This window comes from Lathamus discolor, chromosome 2 (genome assembly GCF_037157495.1).
Source record: "Lathamus discolor isolate bLatDis1 chromosome 2, bLatDis1.hap1, whole genome shotgun sequence".
In the NCBI taxonomy this organism is placed as follows: Eukaryota; Metazoa; Chordata; class Aves; order Psittaciformes; family Psittacidae; genus Lathamus; species Lathamus discolor.
Genome location: NC_088885.1, coordinates 148,834,080 through 148,851,560, shown reverse-complemented (window position 1 = coordinate 148,851,560; position 17,481 = coordinate 148,834,080). Strand labels below are relative to the sequence as shown.

Below are 17,481 nucleotides of genomic sequence, written 5' to 3'. Positions count from 1 at the left end.
TTGCAAATACTTGTTTGTGAATTTCCTCTTTTCTAAGTGGACAGCTTCCCCTGCTCTTCACTCTCCATGTGTGTGCAAAACATGGTCAAGGTTTGGGGCTGGATTTATTTCTGCTAGTTGAATGCTGTGGAGTTGGAGGCAATTTGGCTTTCATGACTCATGGTGAGTTTTTCAAACTGAGATTCAATATAGGCTTGATAAATCAGCTAAAATAAGGAAGGTGAAGTATGCAGTGCATGGAGGCAGTTCACTGTTTCCAGCTGCTCCATCGTTCAGGTGTAGCAGTTGCTGGGGTAGGCAGCAAGCAGCTATCTCGGAGAGAGGTATGGCAGTTTGCCTGTGCGTGGTATCTGGGCATGGCCCAGGTGCTGAACCCAGGACATCTGTTTAACGGATAATCATTATTTTCTAGTTACTCTGTATTTTCTTCTGATAATTCTCACCTGTGAAGATTTTTTTTTCCTTTTTCTTGGATTTAAAATTAATAAAGATGAGAAGCAAATAAAGGTGAAATTCCTTTGTTGAAGCAGCCCAAAGAACTTTTCTTTCTCAGAATTCTTTTCCGTTCTCATAACTTTTTCAACAAACAATAGTGATTTGAATGGTAAGAGGAAGTTACTGCCTTTATGTTATAGTGAAGGTCACATTATAAATGGACTGGTAAGTACAGAGAAGCTTCACGTCTGCTGTACTCCCAGGAGGGCTTTGTGGGGCGTAGCAGCACAGAAATGGGAGTTTTCTTAACCAAATTGGAGGGCGTGAACAACATCACATGCGCTGCTCTTCATCCATGAATCCAGGATGGTTTGTGTGGAGATCTACCTCAGCAAGGCCAGTTTGCTTCAGCTCCTTCAGTGCCTTGATCCCAAATCTGAAAAGACCACACCATTTGAACGTGATGGTCAACACTAAACCTGCAAACAGCCATACAGAAATGTTTCAAACTTCCTTATTGAGAACCAATACAGAACCAGCAGACACTGAATGACGCTTCGCTCATCCAAAGAGAAAAGGTTGCTCCTTAAGCACTGGAACTACTAAGGTTTAGTTTCTGAGTTTCTTTTAGTTACTTTTGTAAGTAGTTTCTTTCATTACTCTGTTACCATTCTGATCACCCTGTGTCTGGGGGGTTTCTCTTGGGTTCCCCCCCTCTTTTTCTCTTATAGTTTCTTTTTTGCTAGGAATGGAAGAAGCCCGAGTTGCCTTTGCATTTGTAAGGGCACTAAACTTTGTACTTTCAAGACCACTGCCCTATGGCAAATAGGTTACGTGGGGGTTTTATTTGCAACTCAGTTTCTAAAACCTAGTTTCCATGTGAAAAATGTCTTCTGTTTAAGCACCACACCAATAATCAGGCAATTGTAGCTATTTAACTGCAAGAGCAGTCATGGGTTGCAAATTACGTTTATATTTAGTCAAAGAAGCTGAACTAAGCACAGTGTCTAGACAAAGAAGATTCAAAGTAGGTGTAATTTATTCCTCTGAATTCTCATGTCAGTTTTGAAGGTTACAGCCAATTTGTTCCACCTGTTTTATCACAAAGATCTGCACTGATGAACAGGGCAGGTAACAGCAGGGAAACTGGAACCTGCAGTACACAAACTAATGAAATTTCCACAGAACAAAGCACATTGTCCTTTTCCTTCAGGAAAATGTGAATCAAACTGATGTTTTGCTGCCACTCTCTCCTGACTGACATGTGAATTGTACACAGCAGTGTTGTAGATGCTTGAGTTTGCCAGTGAAATGTGTCTGATCCCAGTGTCCTGGACTGCTTTTAACAGCAACACCTCAAACATTCCCATAGGTGCATAGTGTCCTGGCCTGTTGGGACAGGCAGTGTTGTTCTGCCCACATAATGTCATCTCTCAAATTAAGTATGGATTGAGTCACCTGTGCATTGTGGCCTTCTGCCACACACAAGTTCCTCTGCTATGTTTCGGAGCGTTAGTAATTTGCATGCCAGTGCAGACAGGCTCTGTCAATGTGCTTGAAGCAGAGCTACCTGCAAATGACAAGTGACGGGTTAGTTCAGCGCTAACTGGCTTCCTTTGGAAACTGCCTGGGGAAGCTGGCCACCAAGTTACCTTCCCTCTACCCACATTTTAATGTCTCCTCATAGGATGGCTGCCTCGCTGCTACCGCTCCTTCAAAGGGAATATTAGGAATAGAAAGTAGGAGAGAGATAAAATGGAGTGGAAAGGAAAGGATGCAGACACAGAGAGGAGGGAAAACAGGAAGACTGCAAGAGTGAAGACAGGCAGAATGGGGCAGAAGTAAGATGGCTAATACTGGTATTTGTTTTACCCCAGGAGAGCACAGACTTCATCTGTTTGTCCCCATGGAAGGCCAGACAGAAACTGTGAACTGCTACTGTACAGCCCAGCCAGCCTCGATGCAGTGTGGGCTGTCCAAGGCTATAGAAGTCTGTGTGGTTCTCCCTCACTCACCCTCACCCCATTTCCAAATGCTTCTTGAAATACTGTTCTCTGTGTGATCCACACTCTCCCATTCCTGACATTTCCAAACTTTGTGGAAAGAACAGTCAGTTCCTTGTTCATTGAAAATAAGTAAGCCCAGACTCCAGCAGCCAGACTGCAAGAGTACATGCTCAGCACACGTATATGTGCATCCTTCAGTACTGATGCTCTTGGCCACCTTATCTGTCTTCCAGCACTGATATGTGACTGCACCATGAGAAAGAGTTCAACTCCCTGCACAAATTCGAGCTTTGGCATGGCAAATCCATTCATTCTGTCTTTAGTTCTGGAGGACAGAAGCTGGAGAAAACTCTTCCACTATCGTTACTTGCTCTTACACTGAATTTGCTGCTTAAAGGTGATTTTTATTTTACAGGTATTTTGAAAAGCAGTTTGACCTGTCAGAGCAGACACAACTGCCCATGTTTCTCCACTGTAGAAACTCACACACTGAATTCTTAGGTGAGTTTTCCTTGAGAATTTCATATTCAGAGCAAATTCTGCGTATGAAGAGCTGGGAAACCTGAATCGTTCACCTTTGTGTTAACGTTGTCTTACGTTTGTATTTATTTCATTTCATAGACATCATGAGAAGAAACAGAGATAGATTTGTGGGAGGGGTGGTAAGTACCCACTTCAGCAGAGCATACATTTTTACATGCATGTGTGTGAATATTGTTGCTTAATATGCAGATTCTTGTTTGTCATGGAATCTGGGCAGGCTTCCTGTTGCATGGTTTAAGTTATTATTAGTTAATAAGTATTTTCCAGTCCCTTCTAGTATTTTTATTGTCATGGCTTATTCAACAGCTCTTCCTGCAAGGTAAGAAGATAGGCTGAGAAAAAGCCCTGCAGCTGACACCAGCAGTTTTTCTTGGCCTGTCAGAAGGACAGTTTAAGCACCTTATAATTGACATTGGCCTTGTCCCAACTCCTCAGTGTCTGTAATTGCAGTGCATTCAGACCACAGATAATTTAGTTGCATGTTCCCTGTGGAAGCCATAACCTCAAACATTTGCTTCTGACATTAGACATCGTTTTCAAATTGGATCCAGATGTAACTTTTGATTACTTTATGTCTTTAGATATTCAGACCGTGCGTTTTAATTCAAAAGCATAACAGGAAAAACTTTGGATGAAATGGTTAGGAAAGGCCAGCAATGTTCTTTCAGGTTTCCATTATGGCAGGGTTTTTCAAAAGCAGTAAATGCTTGGATTATTGTATCTAATCTACTGCCATCATGCCTCCCACAGCAGTATCTCAGGTTTCCCCTTTATCACCACAAACCCCTTCCATCCCCTAGCTAAGTACTCTGTATCCTTTTGGGTAACACTGTGCAGTCTGTCTTCCTTTTCTCCTGCAAATCATGTACGAGTGGAGAAGTGAAGAGCAGGAGCCTCTGAACTGCCCCTTGGCAGCGTGGGGGAGCTGACAGCATCTACTCAGGCTGCGAAGCTGCAGTTCCCAGCTGTGTTACGCTGTTTGTGCCTTGTGACCGGCCACTTGGCTCTGCAGTGCCTGGGATGCCCCAACACACTGTCTCTTTAGTTCCAGTGGACTTAAATCTGGGGAGAATGTTACACTGCTCTTACAGTGTCCCTGGCAGTGCCCTGTAGGGAATAGTGAGGGAAGACTGTAAACCTTCATTGTGCACGGGGTTACATCCTGTGTATGGTCTCCCAGCTATGAGCAAGTTCTGGGCCAGTAGTGGTAACACTGAACAGGCCCTTTCTACACCTGTTTATCACTAACAAACCCTGGTAGCCACTGCTGCTGTAGCGTTCAAGTGCCTTCAGCCTGAACTTTGCCCTAGTTCAGAATCAGCTGAGCCATGTCCCATCTTTGTGTTAAGTGTCATGCATACTATCAAAGGTATTTATGACACAAATAAAAACTAACATGTACTTTTAAATGATTGGGGTTTTAAATGAAGTACAAGCATTGTATATATGTGTGCATCCATATATATCCGTTCCAGGTACATTCCTTTGATGGCACAAAGGAAGAAGCAGCAGCTATAATAGATTTGGATCTTTATATTGGAATAAATGGCTGGTAAGTTCTTCACAAGAAATGAAGCCATTTTGAAATGTCAGCAGCAGTGAACTCATTGCTTTCTTTTAAACAATGAGGTCAGGGTTTCAGAGCTGGTTGGACTTTCAATCATCTGACAGATTTAGAATCCCACTCATCAGTCTGTTAGCCATAAAAAGCTCTCAGCTCAGCGAGTTAATCTCGTCATGGGTCCATTCTGCTGCCCTCGGGTCAGTGCTTGTTTGTAAATAAATAAGGTTGTCGAACCTGGAAATAGTCCTTCGGAGAGGTGTTTAGAAAACAGCGTCATTTGAAGCTGCCATGTCAAACCTGGCAGTAATGCGGCTGTAACCCGAACAGTCTCATCTGCATTCTCAGCACTCAGCTAGCTGAAAGTGCTTGCCAAGTACCGGCGGTGCCGGCAGGGGCTGCGTGTGCTCCCTGCGGCAGGCCGGCTTCACCCAGTCCGCAGCTCTCCAAATCTGCCTTTTCCTGGGAAGTTTCAGTTTACAGGAAGCGCTTTAAATCAGATTTTATTCACTAACAGAATTATTTAGGGAGCTGCCTTTGCTGCAAAACATTGCAACAAGCAAATGACTTTTGCACATTTTTTGTGTTTGATTTTATTAACCAAGCTCTGCTTTCCTAGTTCTCTGAAAACAGAAGCCAACTTGGAAACACTGAAATCGATTCCGAGTGAGCGGTTAATGATAGAGACGGGTAAGATTTTGTATCTTGGTCAGTTTGTGGCTTAAGCACTGCTGGGTAATGAGATTTGCTTGTATAGCAATGATAAAGCAGAATCTGGACCCAGGGAGTTTGGAGCAGAAACAGGACTGGCTGCTTCTCCGCTTGGGAAAGCAGTTTACGGGCTCCAGAAATATTCCTTTCCAGCCTTCTGCTGGAAGGAAGGAGCTGCTGTGTCAGTTCTGACATTGCAGGGGAAGATGAAAAGGACAGATCATCAAGCCCAGAGTTTTTAATGAACCCAGGGACCAGAATCCTGCTTGGATAGCTGAAAATTTGGCTTGCTGGAGATGTGCCAGGCACAGGGCAGTGGCTATGAGCTCGCTACAGGTAGCAGTAATGGCATGCGGAAACAACTGCTTTTTAATGGGATAAGGTGGAGGAACACTTGAATTCCCCTCTGGGCCTCACGAGCAGTGATTTCAGTTGACTGACTAGGGATGTGTTTGGGGTTTTTATGGCATGTTCATTTCAGTTACCAATAACTGGCAGTTATAAATACAGAGTTTGTTTTCTGTAGCTGAGAAAGGAAAACCACAAACTGCCTAAATCCTTACTGGAGTACAGACCTGTTATATAGGAAGTTTGTGTGGAACACATGCAGTGTATGGAGCTGTCCTTATCATGTCAGAGGAAATCAGTGTCATGTACTATTGCTGCTGATTTTGCGAAATGTAAAATCAAAACCAAACCCAAAGACTGCGGAGAAACTAAACTGCCCAAACCTCTGTAGTTCCATTTTGAAGTCATTGCTAGAAAGAGATTGCCAGAACGTGTCTGTGGAAGTAGTTGGTTGAACTGCCTCATGCTATTATCAAATGATTGCATACTTTATAATCATCTTCTTTTTTCTCACATGAACCTAGATGCACCTTGGTGTGGAGTGAAGAACACTCATGCTGGAGCAAAGTATGTTAAAACTACGTTTCCTACAAAAAAGAAATGGGAAGTAGGGCACTGCTTGAAGGACAGAAATGAACCCTGCCATATAATGTAAGTGTCCTGCTGCACTGGTGTTTAAAATACTTCAAATCTCCCGGGGGAATAGAAAAAATCACGGAAGCGTGGAATGGTTTGGGTTGGAAAGGACCTTAAGATCATCCAGTTCCAACCCCCTGCCGCAGGCAGGGACACCTTCCGCTAAACCAGGTTTCTCCAAACCCCGTCCAGCCTGGCCTTGAACCTTCTTGCCAGAGTTGGAGCAGCCGCAGCTTCTCTGAGCAACCTGTGCCAGGGCCTCACCACCCTCACAGAAAAGAATCTCTTCTTTACATCCAACCTAAATCTCCCCTGTTTAAGCTTGAACCCATTACCCCTTGTCCTGTCAATCAGCTCACTGGAAATGTAGTAAAGAGAAATGAATTCCAAAGGTACAGAAACCTGTGCCCAGTGTTGCTTTGTAGGCTGTGGACAAATTTGTAAGTCTTTAATTTTCCCACTTCAGCAATTCTGGGTGTAAAAAGCTCCCTGAAAGTGGAACCAGGGCTGGTTTTATCTTTTCACTGCTACACTGGAGAAGGGGTTAAACCCTGTGATGAAGTAACATTGCACTTGGTGATTGTTCTGATCCAGCAGCACTGGAGCCGTGGGGGCAGTACTGAGGCAGTGAGTGGTGCAGGTGCCTGTGCTGGCATGAGTGCCCGTGCCATGAATTGCTGTAACGTGGTTTGTGGTTAGGGTTGTCTCTTCATTCTGCTGCTGCGCTTAAAAAGAACTGGTCCTGTGCAGGTCAGATGTGAGTAACAGCAGTCAGTGTGCAGAACAGCGGCAGCAAACTCCAGGGGTTTTGGGCAGTTACACAGTACAGAAACCATCTCCTGCTGCCTTTTCATGCGCTTCCTCGCTGCGGTGTGAAAAGCAAAACCATTCCGTTTTCTCCGTTAAATAGCACCCATAGATGAAATGCCTGAATTGCACAACTGTTACTAAGGTCAGTGAATTAATGTGCTCAGTCATCAGCTCCTTGCGACAAGGAGCTCGGGACAGTTTCTTGTGGTGTGGTACGGGGATACATTTGCAGCAAGCAGGTGAAGCTCACAGCTCCATCTGCCCAGGAGCAAAGCCCATGTACTTGATCAGAAACGGGGATTGCTGCTGTGAAGTCTCATTGTCTTTCTATACAAAGCTGTGCAAGTTGCCTGTTTGGAACTAGCTTCTGAAATACTGCTTAGAATAGTGCTAAAGAATCCAGGTATTCAGTAAGGTGTCTCCAAAACAAGTTTAGTTGAAAACTGAAGGGAATTCTGTGGCTTTTTTGGGAGACCTGAAGAAACTCAGATGACGGCTGATCATGCCAAAACCATAGTTTACACAGTGACATCGCCTAGTGTTTAGATACACTTTAGGCAGTTACCTGGATTGTAATAACTTTGACTTTGTTGCTGTTCTACACATGAAGCACACACATTAGCACAGAAGGGCTTTATGACTTTCTAGTGTCAGGCCATGATTTTGGAGTAGGGAAGAGATTCAGCTCCTGAGAACATTTTTCTGACCACAAGTGGAGGGAGGGCCTCTGCTGCTGCTGAGTTTTATCGAGCCTGTATGTGCTAACACCACTCTGTGTCTGTGTCTGCTGCCTCAGCTGTAGCTAACAGGGTCTTTCAGAAACCCTGAGCTGGAAATGCAGGGAGGCTGTCCTGCAGCGGTACCCAACTGCTGTGCTTTGGCTTCTGCTGCCTTTTATAAAGCAAAATCTTGTTTAGTTCACCCTGATTTAAAAATGATTGTCCCATTAACGTCAATTGTAACCTGTACTAATTGTACTTTAGTGACTTGAGAAACTCTTTAACCTTAGGAAAAATCATGTATGGCAACTGAGAACTGCCGTTTTGTGGCTTCTCAAGTAGGAAGATGCGGCATGAGGGGAAAGTTAGATCCAGGCCACAAAGCGTATTTCACGTTTAGGGTGTACAGGCTGTTTGATACAGCTCAGTTGGCAGGAGGAATTTTGCACTTGTTTTTTTTGGGTGGTGCTGGACACCTTTCAGTTCTGATCTTTAATATATTTTTAGAACTGCACTGCTCCCCTTGTGGCTAAAATTAAGCAAACAAACAACAAAAAAAGCTTTCAAGATGCTCTCTTTTTTCCTTTAGTGATTTCATCTACAGTGATAGAGTAACGTACAGCATCCTCCTGCATCCTAGTGGGGCTAATTATGAAAGCTCTAACAAAGCTCTTCAAGGGCAAATTCTTTGGTCTTTGTTACTTATTTCTGTGTAGGCCAGATATCACCCTGTATCATGTGGAGCATCCCCCTAAGTCAAGAAGCTGTTTGCCTGCAAAGCATGGGAGGGGTCAATGAAATGGGCTAAGTCTGCACAGAAGAAAGTACTTGCATATAGTCATTGCTAAGAGCAACTTTTCCTGTTAGTCTTCCTCAAAAGGATCGGCAAGATCCAGAAGTACCAAGCTTGAGCTGCTTACTCTCTTCACCATGAAGTTTTTGATAACACTACTAGAAAACATAATAGAGTTCAACACATCTTAGGAACTGTTCAGAATACTAATTTTCTTCAGACTGGTAAAAACCAAGAAAATAAGCACAGAAGAAGAAGCGTGGCTTGGTTTTCTGTTACCTGGTGTTAATAATATTATTTATCCCATTTTTCTTGCCTCCTTTCCCTGGCTTGTTTCAAGGCTACAGGCCTTCTAATTTGCTCATTTAACATTGACTGCAAGTATCTGAATGTGTTAATCACAGTTAAGCTGGAGAAGGGGGAAGCAGCAATAAGTCCTTTGGCAGCTCTACTCTCAGGTAGGGCTGTAGCTGGAGTTTAAGCTTTGCCACAGACCAGTTAATTCATAGCACAGCCTTAGCCTTGAAAGGCTTCTGGGTTTCAGTCTGAAAAATGAAGACCATTGATAAAGACACCCACAAAATGACACTCTCTTTGAACCAGAAAGCCGTTTAATTACCTCCAAACAAGTCAAAAGACCAAAGTAGAGTCTGTACCAGTGCGCAGACAGTGTTCAGTGTGAAGGAAAGGGCAGTTAGTGACTTAGAAGTGAAGCTGTTTGCATAGCTGAGCCCCTGCCCTGTTGCTCTCAGCATAGGTTTGTATTCCAGGTTAATCTAAGTGACTTGTACATACACATGCAGCACTCTCCAGTATGTTCAGATCCGAGTGTCAGTCTTCTAATACCAATCTTTCTTTTTTAGTCAAATACTGGAAATAATGGCGGCAGTAAGAGAAGATGACCCGCTTGAGTTGGCCAATACTCTATATAACAACACTATTAAAGTCTTCTTTCCAAATATATAAAGTTGTTTTTCTTACATTTATTCAGTATAACTTTACTAAATATATTGCAAAACCTTAAAAATTATCCTATCTGCAAGTTCTTATCAATGGAAGCCAGTATGTAGCTTAATTTTTTTCCCTATGGTACAAGATTAAAGCTGCTTTTGAAAAGGTGGTCTCTGCATTGGTGCAGTTTCTCAGCCCTGTTTACTTTTCAGCAAGACTGAGGATTGATTTCAAGGACAGCCCAAACAAGCAACCCCTGCTAACACCTGTAGACATTGAAAGATGAATACCAGGCTGCTGCATTCACATGTAGAGCACTTCAAGCTGTTACTGGTAGTTGATTCAGCAGTGTTTAACACATGGCTGGCATGCTGTGCTACTTCACCAGAAAGCTTCGCAGTTTCACCTGTTGTTCCACCACACACACAGGTGCTATAACATTACACTTACCAACCTAAATTTTTACTTATTTTAAATACAACTCACTAGTTCTTAGCACTAAAGCTCTGCTAATACTGAGTCTGTAAGTAAAGCTGCTTTGGCTCAGGCTTTTCATTACTGATTTGACCTGCTCAAGTCTGTTTTCACCAGTATTTTTGATTTGCATCCAGAACTCACTGATGGGGGATTACAGGGATACAGTCTTTGGCACAGCATTGTCACTACATCAATTAAAGAGTAGTTTTCCAACCATCTTAAAAACATGTGAAAATGTTTTATTCCATGTACAATAATGTACATAATTTTCAGGTGGCCATGAAAGAGACCAGCAAAAATCAGAGGTATATTTACAGTAGCACACACCACAGTAAACCACCACCGTTCACAGACTCAACACTGAGATACTGCCGTTGTGCTTAAGTACAATAACTACAAAGTGATACTTTTATTGTTGGAAGTCAACTTTAAACAAATACCTCACGGCTTTGTAAAGGGCGTTATTCACCAAGAGAGTCAGAGTCAGCATTCAGAGTCTCAGTCAATTGCTGTGCCACACAGTCACTGTCTTCCTCTTCACTGTCAGAACTGTCGTTATCTTCATTTACTTCATTTTCAGCATCAGCAGCTTCTTCTGCAGCTTCTACCGGGTTTTCATTGGGTGCCACAAACCCATTGTTGTTGGAAACACTGGCAGTTTCCTTGTCCTCAATGTACACTTTCTGATGGCACATGGGGCAAGTGTCCTGGATGTACAGCCACTTCCGAAGACAAAGTGCATGAAAGTAATGGTTGCATGGAGTAATGCGAGCAGAAGTGGTGAACTCATGGTAGCAGATTGCACAGACATCATCTATTTCATGTAACCGACTTCCTTTTACCTCTGGAAGCGAGTTTATTTTCTTCACAGCAGTCCGGCGGTTTATAAACGTCTTCCAGCCATTCTTTGCTTGCAGGTAGATGTTGAAGTACGCGTGCAGACACATCATGCAAGCACGGATCTTGCTGCCCGACTCAAATACCATTGTGTAAGCTCCATTCCCAAACATGATCACTCCAAAGATAAACTCAATAATATTGCCAGTTGACCGAACGTAATAGACATAATCATCAAGTTTTTCCCATAGCACATTATAGTAGCCATCGATCATAAACAATATATAAACAGTAATAGAAACTATTACTTTGAGGCAGAGCTCGACACAGAATGCCGTCACGGCAAAAAGCCATGTGTTTAGTGCATAGTGGTGCCAGAGGATGTAACTGAGCAGAACTGGGAGGATGAAAAGGCAAGCAGAAACCAACAGGACAGGGAAGTGTCTGCGAAACGACGACACGTGGGAGGCACTGAGAGACATCAGCACAGGGTCTGTCATCCCATGGATAAAATGCAGGACTGCGGTCAACAAAAGGCACATGTTTCTACTCAGGCGAACCAACCGTTCTTCTGGTTTCAGTCCACTCAAACCAGTCTGCAGAGCCAAGATGAAAAACAAGACGGGCGCTACAAACCCCAGCCTTTTGTCATCCTCGTCAGTGGAGCCGATGAAGGCCAAGATGCCGAGCCCCAGGTAATGCGCGATGGAGGAGATGACAGCGCTCATGCCTAACACAGTTAAAGTGGAGTCACACCCACTTATGATCAGGCTGCAGAGCAGTTCCCAGCAGTTATCCCACGATATCAAGAAGAATTTCTCTTCTGTATTAGTTTCAGCCATCTTTACAACATATGTTAATACCACAGCCTGGGCTGTAAGTCTCGTTAGCCAGAAGACACGCAGTACAGCTGGAAACCGAATCCTTTTCCACGTATCCTCCATCAAGAGCTGTAATCCATAGATGCGATACATGTGCCTCACCAGCAGATAAACATAGCGCACCGAGTAATAGAACCATTTAATTTTCATCACCAAAATGGCTGTGGTGTTTAGTGTCAGAACCAGGCCTGAAATAAAAACTAGTATCTGCCGGACATTTAAAGGTAATTCAACAATCAAGCCAATGACAGGAATCAGTATATCCAGGATGATGAGTTGAGAGTATACGGACTGCACGTTCAGCAGTGTAACATACCCAATTCCAAAGGTCAGCTGAAGGATGGAAAGCGCCATCCATAGTGAAGGTCCTTTATGAGGGAAGATCTGGATTCCAAATGCAGCTGTGTAGTAGGCACTGTAGAAGTTTATGTGCAAAGCAGCATAGTAATTCACCAACACTGAAGTTGCAGCCAGCAGGAATGCCGAGGCAATCATATAAAACTTGAAAAGTGCTCGCTGTTGTAAGACCAGAACAACACTGGAGACAAAGACACCTAAAAACAGATTGAAGTCATTTAGTTCCCAGCAGAAATTCAACACCAGACTGTAACCTATGAGCTTTGGAGCTACATTAATTTCATGTATCACTTCCCCATTAGTCACTCATAACTTTGCATTACCAATGGGGCCCTTTCCAGAACAACAACTTTCATCCTTTCAGAACAGACATCCTTTCCAGAGGATGACTTCAGCTCCGCATTTAATATGCCTGTTCCCTGCAGCTGCAGTACAAAGCAATGCAAGCAGTAAATCACAGTCACTTATTAAGGTCATCTACACAGAGCAGAGCAGCTACAGCTCCCAGCCTTTCAGCCTCGGCCTTGAAGTCTAAGGGTAGTTAAGTTCTAAAAGCAGAAAAGAATTACCACATTACAGGCAAAATTAATAGGGAATGAATAAAACAGTAAGTCCCCCAATTCACTTGAGCGAAGCGCTCAACTGCAGATATCCAAGCTGGAGTACTAAAGGTAAGTCACCAGTTTAGCTTAACCCTAATGGGAAAACAGTCAAAACTCACTGTAGTTTACTGGGGGAAGATGCTGCTCTTCCAATTCCCTTCAGTTTGCCTTCAGTCCTCGTACCATGCAACAAGAGTCTTCAGAGAGAAGACCTTCTGCAGTACAAGTCTTTTGTACACAGAATCCAAACCTGCCCCTGCTGCCCCTGCCAGTGTGAACTCGCGTCCTCCTTGCTAGACATCAGGTTCAGATCCTGAAATTCCTGTTTGCTCACCTTTCCCTCACACTGACCATGAGCACATCGTGGCCATGACTGCGAAGTCTGTGCCTTCCTATGAGAAATCCTATCATAGCATCTATAGTACCTTTGTGTTCTATTTACATCCTTGCAGTAAACTCCTGTAGTGCAGCTTATGAACATCATCGCTATGTACCACATCCGTAAGGGCTCTGCCCTATCAGGTGTTACATTAAATGGAACTTATCGCTACATTCACTTCCCTAAGCATCACCTTCAGAAAACACACTGCTTTTGTTTTTGGCTTCTCAGTCAGCTTCCAGTCACTGCAACTGCTTTCTCATCCAAATCAGTTTGGGGAGATTCTGACCTCTACAACTTACATTTGATTTTAAGTTTCTTTCAATTTCCACGTGGAAACGAATGAAATCACAAGTAATTCTCTTTCTACTGGAGGACAGCATCAGTCTTTTCTGATGATTGTATTTTAGATCCTTCCAAATCCTCCATAATCAAGTATTTAAAAATATATTGTAAGCCATGGGATTTTAAGATCATGGGAATAAAAAACTCTGCTCAGACCCAGCATCTGATTCCACCAGTAGTGTTGCCAGCTGCTTGCATAAACACAATAATACAACCAACAGCCTGGAGGACTGAATGAGAAGGGGGAGGGTCAGCATGAATCAATGCAAAAGGCAGACTACAAAAGAAGTTATGAATGCACTTCTACAGTATTCCCTGCCAGCAGCACTGGCCGATACAAAAACATTCTCCTTAACTAATCATTAACCTGGTAACCCTGTGCAGTGAACTGAGGAAAAGTCACAGTCAGTTTCCAGAAAGTGCCTTGTATCGTAGCTCAGCTCTTCCACAAAACCCCCTGGATATCCATGCCTTACACACAGCACTTGTTTTAACATCAGCTGGACGGTTTCACTGCCTTCTCCTGCACGTCACACACACACCTTTGGGAAATGAACACTCCAGGTATGTAAGTCTCCTCTCTCCTTTCCTGGCAGTCGCAGAAAAGGCTCCCAGACTTGTCACTAGCTCCTTATTTACCCAGTTCTGCTCATTTGAGGGAAAGGAGATGCATTTTGCACTGAGCAGGCTGCTCTCAAACACACCTGTTAATAAAACCTAGTTATCTTCCCTGCAGTTTCAGCAGCACGCAGGCAGGCCTGTGTTTAGGTACTACAGGTCATCTCAGAACACAACCATTTCACTTGCAAGACAGCCCTAAACACAGTGCTACAAGTCAACAGCAAGGTTAGGCCTACTGGTTCCTCTGAAGAGGCACTAACAAGGTGCAGCACTTCACTGCCAACACTTGTGTGGAAAAGTCAAGACAACCCAAAGGAGCCTCCAAAGACCACAGGAGGTAACTGAAATCTCAGAAAGAGAGGTGAGCTCTCCTCTCCCTTGTCTCCATGTCATTCAGTCCATCTTGCCATGAGAAGGCTTCCCCCTGCCCTGCCAGGTGCTCACCAAGCAGTCCATCTTTCCCCACTTTCCCTCTGACGGGAAATGCTGCAGTTCCTCCCTTGGTAAGAGTTGCCTCATGTTTCTGTATATACTGCTGCTCACCTTCACTGTGCCACCCCGTCACCAATTGTCTCTGGTATGGCCTCTAACATAGCAGTTAAGCAAACCATGAGCAATTCCTTTTAACCCATTTCCAGTGTTACAATGAATTCTTCCCTATCATTTTTTTCCCCCCTTTAATTCCTGCCACTCATCAGTGTCTTTATAGTAGCACAGTGCTGAGGATTCAACTTTCAGTCAGCTGCAGGGTTCAACTACCTTTACACATTGGTATTTTAAGTGTGTGGAACTGCCAAATTACGTTTCCCCTAGCCCCAGCCATTCCGCTTGCTCCCACGTCTTTCTACAGACTGCAGTATTTACAGCAACCCTTTCTGTGTCCCTGCTGAGGAGGGACTCCTGCCTGAATGACAGTTTCACCTCCTGGGGGCCGTGCTTCTGCTGGAACGGGAGTTAAAACACCCATGCCAAGATACAAAAGGTAAACATTGTGATGGAGACAAAGCAAGGTTAATGCGATTAAAGAACTGCGCTCCAGTTGGAGATGTTGGTTCTGTGCCATGTGTAACTCCATGTATTTGTGTAGAAAATAAGTGAGGGAAGAATGAGACTGAGGAATCCTGCAGTGAAACTTCTTCAGAACCATCCCAATCTCTGTTCCCACTCCTGGAGAGCTCTACTCCCAGAGTGCTTCAGCACTGTTCAATATCACCCCTGAAAGCTATTGATCTCTATGGAGCTACAATCTTTCTACCTAGAGAACAAACTGTGTGTTTACCCTAATAATGTGTTACAGGGGAGATAGGGAATCAGTCTTTGAAAGCCTGCAAACGGTAACTGAACTTCCCCACTATTTAAATACAGAGTGATCCAAAATAAATATTTCCATTTATCCTAACAGCAGCAAAACCCCAACCCTGTAATCCTTGAATTCAGATGAGGAAAAAAACAGATGCAAAAGCACCCTGCTGTCTGAACCACATGGAAGGAACATCATCTTTAATGGTTACGTTTAATTTCTCTTTAATTTCGGAAAGCCAAGAACCACAGACCACTTGTCTCAGGGTACAAGATAAGTCTCTCGGCACAAACTGTTCCCAAAGACCTTTTGCAGGAGGTAGGGATTACCCACTTCTCCCAAACCCTTCCAGAAAAGCGATCATAGAACTGCAATCCTGAAAAGCACCTTAACCTGCTGATCCCAGCATCACACATTTGAGACCATCATGTAATATATCCACCATTCTTATTTACGTGGGATTAATTTCAAGGCGCTTCCTTGAAATTAGAAAAAAAGCATCTCAACACAATAAGGGACTCCTAAATTAAGTTGGCGAGGCACTGCAGCGTCAGGTTTTTAAATGGAATTATCAGTGGGAAGCGCTCTTCACAATTCCCGAACTTTGGAACAAAGAGGCAAGAAAACGGGAAGCTGGGAGGCAGAGCCCCCTCCTCCTCCCTGCGGTCACAGCGCTGTGGGTACCAGCTGCCAGGCCAGGCAAAGGTGAGGCAAGACCTGCTTGGCCTCACGTCTCACCCAGCAGCCACTTCCCAGGCTCCCGCTTCCCAAGGGGAAGCTGCCCAAATAAAGCATCTGCTTTGCTTTGCTGCTCTCTTCTCCCTTCACTCTCAATGCTGTCTTGGGTAGGTTATCCTTTACTTTTTCCCTTCCATTCCTCAGCTTCTACGATGCCATCGCCACTGCCTTCTCACTGTGCACCCTCCCTTTTAACCACTCTTCTCCCCTGACTATCCCAACATCCATAACACCTATTTCCTTTCCGACTATTAAACATCAAACAAAACAGAATCAGCATGCCACAGGCCTGCAAAAAGCTCCTGCTGTGTTTTCTGTTCTCCTTTCCTTTCTGCCTCAGCATTCCCAGCTCCAGACGTAATATCCAACTCAGCATCACCTCTACAGCAGTTCACAGAACCCAAGATAACAACACCGGAAGAGTACCGCCTAATGACACCAGTGATTTTCAGCCCCCATCCCAGGCTATTAAAAATAACCCTGAGCAAGTTTAAAAGACTTCTCTTTCATTTGGGAACCAAATACCGGGCATTTCGGAGCTGCCGTTCCTAACGCGAGTGTTTAACAGCGTGTTTCAGGAAGATATCGCGGAGTGCTTGAAAACAACCAAACCAAACCCCGTAACCCCGAAGCCCCACGTTCTCCACCGCGGAAGCCCGCAGGGGGGACTCACGGCCCCACTCCCCGCGCACATGGCGAGCGGTGCCCGCCCGTCACCGGGCTCGGCTCCGCCGGGGGCCTGCGCCGCCCGACAGCGACAACGCCAAGGGGGGGGGGGGCGGGCAGGAGGAGCCGGCCCCGCGCCGGGACTCGGGGCCGGAGGCGGGGTGGGGAAGCGGACACCGAGCGGGGGTCAGGGCCACGATCCACGCGGGCGGGGACCCGGCGGAGCCCAGGGCAGGGGCAGGGAGTGGGCAGGAAGGGACAGAGCCGGGCTGCGGTGCGGGGAAGGCAGGCCGCGACCGCGCGCTGGGCTGAGGGCACCGGGGAGGGAAGCGGCGCCGCGGGCCGCCTGCGGCCGTAAGGCCGGCCAGCGAGGGGGCAGCAGCGAGGGGGCGCCGGCCCGCAGGGCGGCGGGGCGGCAGGAGGGAGCCTCACCCAGCAGCCGCAGCAGCACGCCCAGGAGCGCGGCGCACACGGAGCCCCCCGGCAGCGGGGACGAGTTGAAGATGGCGTCGATGAGGAACAGGCTGGGCACCCGCAGCGCGACCTCCAGCCCGGCCCGCAGCCGCGGGCCCAGCCGCAGGAGCTGCGGAGGGCCCGAGGCCGCCATCCCCTGCGCAGGGAGCACGCAGCCCCCTTTCGCCCGCCTCTTAGGGAGCGGAGGGGCGGTGCGTGCGGAGCGGTGCCGGCCGCAGCGCTCGCTATCGCCCCGCGCCCGCCGCCCGGGCCCCCCGCCGCGCCGCCGCCGCCGCCTCCATGCTCCTCCGC

At 45.6% G+C, this 17,481-nt stretch overlaps 2 protein-coding genes across 3 annotated transcripts in view; one reads left to right on the top strand and one right to left on the bottom strand.

Moving 5' to 3' along the window:
• Positions 1–9,678, top strand: part of TATDN1 (TatD DNase domain containing 1) — a 16,730-nt gene extending 7,052 nt beyond the window's left edge. Inside the window, exons 7-12 of one of the 2 annotated variants that reach the window (XM_065668939.1) lie at positions 2,857–2,942; positions 3,063–3,103; positions 4,460–4,536; positions 5,165–5,235; positions 6,129–6,255; positions 9,426–9,678. In XM_065668939.1, coding sequence (XP_065525011.1) covers positions 2,857–2,942; positions 3,063–3,103; positions 4,460–4,536; positions 5,165–5,235; positions 6,129–6,255; positions 9,426–9,528 — 505 coding nt within the window. In that variant the 3' untranslated portion in view covers positions 9,529–9,678. Of the gene's footprint in view, positions 1–2,856; positions 2,943–3,062; positions 3,104–4,459; positions 4,537–5,164; positions 5,236–6,128; positions 6,256–6,990 lie in introns of both variants that reach the window. The other variant, XM_065668938.1, reaches the window with a different exon arrangement.
• RNF139 (ring finger protein 139) lies at positions 9,156–17,481 on the bottom strand. The gene is made up of 2 exons (XM_065668937.1): positions 17,149–17,481; positions 9,156–12,262 (listed from the first exon to the last, which is right to left on the bottom strand). Exons 1-2 carry the CDS (start codon positions 17,321–17,323, stop codon positions 10,452–10,454), a joined length of 1,986 nt encoding a protein of 661 aa, XP_065525009.1. The 5' UTR covers positions 17,324–17,481; the 3' UTR covers positions 9,156–10,451.

Coding starts and splice junctions, on each gene's coding strand:
- RNF139 (XM_065668937.1), bottom strand. CDS start 17,323: ATGGCGGCCTCGGGCCCTCCGCAGCTCCTGCGGCTGGGCCCGCGGCTG. Junction 12,263..17,148: donor CGTGCTGCTGCGGCTGCTGG/GTGAGGCTCCCT, acceptor ATCTGTTTTTAG/GTGTCTTTGTCTCCAGTGTT.